Source organism: Chaetura pelagica, unplaced genomic scaffold (genome assembly GCF_000747805.2).
Source record: "Chaetura pelagica isolate M959 unplaced genomic scaffold, ChaPel_1.0 scaffold1735, whole genome shotgun sequence".
Lineage (NCBI taxonomy): Eukaryota > Metazoa > Chordata > Aves > Apodiformes > Apodidae > Chaetura > Chaetura pelagica.
This window is the reverse complement of record NW_009953457.1, coordinates 1-6,435: the sequence shown is the minus strand read 5'-3', so window position 1 is coordinate 6,435 and position 6,435 is coordinate 1. Positions and strand designations below refer to the sequence as shown.

Here is a 6,435-nt window from a genome sequence, read left to right as displayed (position 1 = left end):
CCCCCATTTCCCCCCTCTCTTCATCTGCCCAGAAGATGGAGCAACCGCAGCCCCTGCAGGGCTTTGTGCTCTGTCCCTGCCTCTCCTTTTTGGGTTCAAACCCTGGGATTTTAGCTCCGTTTTCCCATCAAATTCCACATTTTTTCCCCAAAAATTCCCACCTCCCTCGTTTGATCCCCCCCCTCCCTTTTTTTGTTGTTTTTCTTTGCTGCTTTTCCAGCCATCGGGGTTTGGTTCAATTCCTGTTCCCAGCACCAGCCTGGATGGGGGGGAAAACCCTCCTTTATTTTTGGGGTGAAAAACCCCCAAAAGACACCAAATCTTCCCAGTTTTGGGCTCATTTCAACCCATTTGGGTCGGTGAAAAGCACAAAAATCTCCACCCAGGGGGTGTTTTGGGTCGTTTTCTCCCCAAAAAAAGCCACATTTGGAGATGCAATTTGGTGGCTGGTGCTGCTGGAAGGGCAGTTTCCTGGCTCTGTTTTGGTGCTGAATTCGATTTTTCACCCATTTTGAGGTGGATTTTGGTCAAATTTTGATGTTTTGGGAGGATTTTTGCACCTTCTTCATCCCCACTGGTGGCAAAACCTTCAATAATTTAACTCCTTTTTAGCCATTTTTCCTCTTCCTTCCATCCCTTGGATGTTGGTGATGCTCAAAAATGTCCCATTAAAATATTTGTGGGTTAATTTTAATTTTTGTCCCTTATTTGGTTCCTTTTGTACATTAATAATTGGGGGGGTTTTTTTGGCAAATTGGTGGATTTTGGATGGTTTCTCTTCAATAAAAATCGGTGCCTCCAATAATTGCTGCTGAAACTGGGGGCAAATCCCACCTTTGGCCAACTTTTTAAGAGGAGGTGGCAAAAGCAGCACAAAAAAAAGAAGCTTAAGAGGCTCAGAAATGGGGCAAAAAAGGCACAAAATGGGACTGAGGAAAAAAAAATCCTGGGAAAAATGAGGTGGAAAAGGTGCAAAACAACCCTGAGAGATGCAGCAAAAAATGGGTGGAAAAGGCACAAATTAGGGCAGAAAAGGCCTGAAAAGGGGTGGAGGGGGCACAAAACACCCCAGAAATGTTCTACCCCCCCCCTTTTTGGGCCAGTTTTGCTGCTCTGGTGACATTTCCAGAACCATTCCCCCCATTTTCCATCCCATTTTCTCATCTCCTTTCGCAGCCTCCTTAGACTTGTTGATTTTTCCTTCTAAATTGAAGCCTTTTCAGCAAATATGGGTGCCCACCACCCCAGAACGAGCTATCACCACAATGGGGAACCCCTGAAAAACAACCACCACCACCTCCCCCCAAACCCAACAAGATTTCACCCCAAAAAACACCTTCAAAAACCGCAACTTTCCTTGGCTTTTTATTTTCCCCGTTTCTGCCTTGTTTCTTGGAGGTCCAACTTGCCCACCTCGTTTTTGGGTTCAAACCACACATCTCAGCCACCCCAGGCTCATCCACACGTGGTTGTTGCTTTTATTCCCCCCTCCCCTTCATGTAGAAAATTCCCATTTTCCATAAAAAGCCATTTCAGGACCTTCTTGGACCCCGACATGTCGTGCTGCGGTTATTGCTAATTAACAACGTCGTGGTTCGGGCCTCACACCCCAAACAAAGCACCAACCACTTGGCCATGGAGGACAAACCCAACAAGAAGCTCGTGGCTCGAGAAGAGCCCATGGAAGGTTCTTCACCCGTGGGTGAAACAAACTCAACGTGGGGCAAAATCCCTGTTGAATTCCCCGCGACTCTGAGGAAAAACCCAGCTGGAATGAGGGGGTTTTGAGGAGTTTCTCAGCGAAGCCACTGATGGTTTTGATCAAATTAGCTAAAAATGGGGGGTTTTCTGAAGAGAAAGGGTGAGGAGGAGATGAGGGGAGTCACGTCCCACTGGTGTTTTCCAGGTGAGCCCCAGAATTCCGGCAGATCCCGGCGCTGCCGCGATGGCCTCGCCGGCCGCCAGCCCCGACTCCTCCGTCACCTCCGCCCCGGCCTGCTCCCCCACCTCTGACTCTGAGAACCTCAGTCCTGATGAGCTGGAGCTGCTGGCCAAGCTGGAGGAGCAGAACCGGTGAGTTCTGGAGGGTCCTGGGATGGTATGGGCAGTGGGGTAAGGGATGGGGTTGTCCCCTCTGCTGTGGTGAGATCCCCATTGGGAAGCTGGGTCTGGTTCTGGAGCCCCCAGCATAAAGAGATGGAGTTCCTGGAGAGCTGGGTCTGGTTCTGGAACCCCCAACATAAGGAGATGGAGCTCCTGGAGAACTGGACCCAGTTCTGGAACCCCCAACAAAAGGAGGTGGAGCCCCCATGGGGAGCTGGGTCTGGTTCTGGAACCCACAACAAAACAAGATGAAACCTGGAGAGCTGGGTCTGGTTCTGGAATCCCCAACAAAAGGAGGTGGAGCTCCTGGAGAGCTGGGTCTGGTTCTGGAACCCCCAACAAAAGGAGATGGAGCTCCTGGAGAACTGAGTCTAGTTCTGGAACCCCCAGCATAAGGAGATGGAGTTCCTGGAGAGCTGGGTCTGGTTCTGGAACCCCCAACATAAGGAGTTGGAGCTCGGGGAGCTGGGGCTCGTCCAACAAAAGGAGATGGAGCTCCTGGAGAGCTGGGTCTGGTTCTGGAACCCCCAACAAAAGGAGGTGGAGCTCCTGGAGAGCTGGACCCAGTTCTGGAACCCCCCACAAAAGGAGGTGGAGCTCCTGAAGAGCTGGGTCTGGTTCTGGAACCCCCAACATAAGGAGATGGAGTTCCTGGAGAGGTGGGTCTGGTTCTGGAACCCCCAACATAAGGAGATGGAGCTCCTGGAGAACTGGACCCAGTTCTGGAACCCCCAACTCAAGGACATTGAGGTCCTGGAGGACTGGGCCTGGGAGTATCTTCTTTTCTGGGGATGGTTTTGGGGAGTATCTCCATTTTTGGTGTGATTTTGGAGGACTTTCTTCTCCTTTGTGTCCTTTTGGGGGAATATCTCCATTTCCTGGGGTGGTTTTGAAGGACTTCCTTCTCCTTTGGGCTACTTTGGGGGAACATCTCCTCATTTGGGACAATTCTGGGACAACGTCTCCTTTGGGACGTTCCGTGGGAATGTCTCCTTCTGTGGGGACAGTTTTGGGGGCATCTCTTCTCCTTTGGGGCTGCATCTCCTCTGGGGCAGTTTTGGGGGAATATCTTGGCTTAGTTTGGGGGGAATTTCTCCTCCTTTGGGGCTTTTTTGGGGACTATCTTGGTGTCCCACAGGCTGCTGGAGGCCGATTCCAAGTCGATGCGCTCCATGAACGGCTCCCGGAGGAACAGCGGCTCCTCCTTGGTCTCCAGCTCCTCGGCCTCCTCCAACCTCAGCCACCTGGAGGAGGACACTTGGATCCTCTGGGGACGCATCGTCAATGAATGGGATGAGTGGAGGAAGAAGAAAGAGAAGTTGCTCAAGGTGAGGATGGAGCTTTTGATCCTGTTTTCATAGAACCACGGGATAGGTTTGGATTGGAGGGACCTTCAAGATCATCTAGATCCAACCCCCACCATGGGCAGGGACCCCTTCCACCAGCCCAGGTTGCTCCAAGCCCCATCCAACCTGCCCTTGGACACTTCCAGGAATGGGGAAGCCTCAGCTTCCCTGGCCCAGGCTCTCCCCACCCTCCCAGACAAGAATTTCCTCCTCGGGTCCAACCTCCAGCTCCCTCTGCCAGTTTCAAGCCATCCCCCCTGGTCCCATCACTCCTGCCCTTGGCCCAAGTCCCTCCCCAGCTTTCCTGGAGCCCCTTCAGCCACTGGGAGGTGCTCCAAGGTAGTTATGGGGTTGGGGAAGTCCTGGGGGGGCAGTTATCCCAGAATCCCAGACTGGTTTGGTTTGGAGAGACCTTCAAGCTCATCTAGATCCAACCCCACCATGGGCAGGGACCCCTCCCAGCAGCCCAGGTTGCTCCAAGCCCCATCCAGCCTGCCCTTGGACACTTCCATCACCCAGAACTTCTCCAGGAAACCTCCTCCAGGGTCTTCCCACCCTCACTTTTTCTTAACATCTCACCTCAATCTCCCCTTTTCTACATCCAAACTGTTTCTCCTCATCCCATCCCTCCATGGCCTCTTCCAAAGCCCCTCCCCAGCTTTTCCTGGAGTCCCTTCAGGCACTGGAAGGTTTTCCAAGGTCTCCATGGAACCTTCTCCTGTCCAGTTGAACATTCCCAACTCTATCTGCAGCTGCTTCAGCCCGAGGATCATTTCAATTCTATTTTAACCCTCCTGCAGAAACATCTCCACCAACGCTGGGCCACGATGGTGTCTCCCCACCCACCAGGAACTTTCCCATCTTCTCCAAACCCTGTTCCCTCAGGTTTTTCTCCCCTGTCTCCTCAGGAACTGATCCGGAAAGGGATCCCCCACCACTTCAGGGCCATTGTCTGGCAGCTGCTCTGCAGTGCCACCGACATGCCTGTCAAGAACCAGTACTCAGAGCTCCTCAAGATGTCCTCTCCTTGTGAGAAGCTGATCCGACGGGACATCGCCCGCACCTACCCCGAGCACGAGTTCTTCAAGGGCCAGGACAGCCTGGGCCAGGAGGTGCTCTTCAACGTCATGAAGGTAACACCTTTCCTGGAACCTCAACAGATCTTGGCCACAGCCTGGAGACCACTTGGGGTTTTGAAGTTGGTTTTGCTGAGGATTCATTTCTGAGGGGTTTGGTTTCACAGAATCATGGGATGGTTTGGGTTGGAAGGGATCTTCAAGATCATCTAGATCCAACGTCCCTGCATGGGCAGGGACACCTCCCAGCAGCCCAGGTTGCTCCAAGCCCCATCCAACCTGCCCTTGGACACTTCCAGGGATGGAGGAACCACCTTGAAGATCATCCAGGTGATCCTTAAGGTCCCTTCCAACCCAAACCAAGACCACCCAGTCCCACACCTCTGGATGGGCAGGGACACCTCCCAGCAGCCCAGGTTGCTCCAAGCCCCATCCAACCTGCCCTTGGACACTTCCATCATCCACAACTTCTATAAGAAGCCTCTTCCAGGGTCTCCCCACCCTCAGAGTGAAGAACTTCATGGAATGGTTTGGATGGAAGGGATCTCAAAGATCATCTAGATCCAACCCCCACCATGGGCAGGGACACCTCCCAGGTTGCTCCAAGCCCCATCCAACCTGCCCTTGGACACTTCCAGGGATGGAGCAGCCTCAGCTTCTCTGGGCAGCCTGTTCCTGGGTTCCCACCACAAACTCCTCTTGACTTTTCTTCTGACTTAAGAAGCAAATAACTGAGTCTTTTGGGTCTAAATCCAAGCCTGCAGCAACATTGTCCTCACAGGAAGTGCTGTCAACCCAAACAAACCCTGTTTTCCATGGTCAAGGCTTCCCATGGTGAGCAGGGGTGGTGGCCCAGCCCATCCTCCTGCTCCCATCTGTCCTTACTGGGAATTTTGTTGTCCTCCTTCCAGGCCTATTCGCTGGTGGACCGGGAGGTGGGATACTGCCAGGGCAGTGCCTTCATCGTGGGCCTGCTGCTCATGCAGGTTGGTGCCAGCCCTGGGCTGAGGAGAAGCTTTTCAACACCCTCTGGAGATCTTCTAGAACCTGGATGGGGAAGAGGAACGTTTTTTTTGTGCTCCTCAGGAGCAAAATGGGCTCATTCCCACCATCCTGCTTTCTCCAGAAGGGTTTCATATCCCCCCCTTCCCATTCCCTTTCACCTGGGGATGGTCCCATCTCATCACTTGGTGGGAAGAGGCTCCACATCTGGACCTGCCTGCAGAGGCTGAAGGTCCATGTCCCGTTGGGTCTCCAGATGCCTGAGGAAGAGGCCTTCTGTGTCTTCGTGAGGCTGATGCAGGAATATCGCCTTCGCGAGCTCTTCAAGCCCAGTATGGCCCAGCTGGGACTCTGCATCTACCAGTTTGAGTACCTGCTGCAGGTAGGGACCACCCCAGGGTCCTCAGAGTGCTCAGGGTGGTGGGAACTGGTGGGGAGAGGCAGGGGACAAGGACAGGGAGACACGGGTTCCTCCAGTGGATCTCGTGTCCAGCAGCACAGATCCCAGGGACATCTGGGAGGTGCTCTGAGGACCATCCATGGTTTTCATCAGTGAAACCCCAAGGATGTCCACAAGATACCCTGGGGGCATCCTTGAGACCCCACAGCACCTCCAGGAGAAGCCCCAGGGCTTCCATGAGACCCTGGGGACCACCTGTGAGAGACCCAAAGGGACCATCCATGAGACACTCCAAGGACCACCCACAAGATGCCCTGAGGGAACATCCATGACACCCTGGGGACCATCCCCAAGACCCTGGGGACCATCCCCAAGTTCCCCCTCACAAGGAACCTCCCATGAGACCCCTCAAGGATCTCCACACAAGTCCTCACAGACCTGTTCAAACCTCAAGAGCCGTGAAGTTTCTCCACCACTCCCTGTTCTTCTTCCTTTCCCCCCATTTCTC

General features: G+C 53.4%; 1 protein-coding gene across 1 annotated transcript; it reads left to right on the top strand.

Moving 5' to 3' along the window:
- Window positions 1-1,945: 1,945 nt before the first annotated feature.
- Window positions 1,946-5,909, top strand: LOC104389501 (EVI5-like protein; the record flags this gene model as incomplete). Its single annotated transcript, XM_009998500.1, has 5 exons — window positions 1,946-2,073; window positions 3,242-3,431; window positions 4,358-4,582; window positions 5,437-5,511; window positions 5,784-5,909. Coding segments are annotated over exons 1-5 (744 nt in total), but the record flags the coding sequence as incomplete, so codon positions are not given.
- Between the last annotated feature and the right edge of the window lie 526 nt (window positions 5,910-6,435).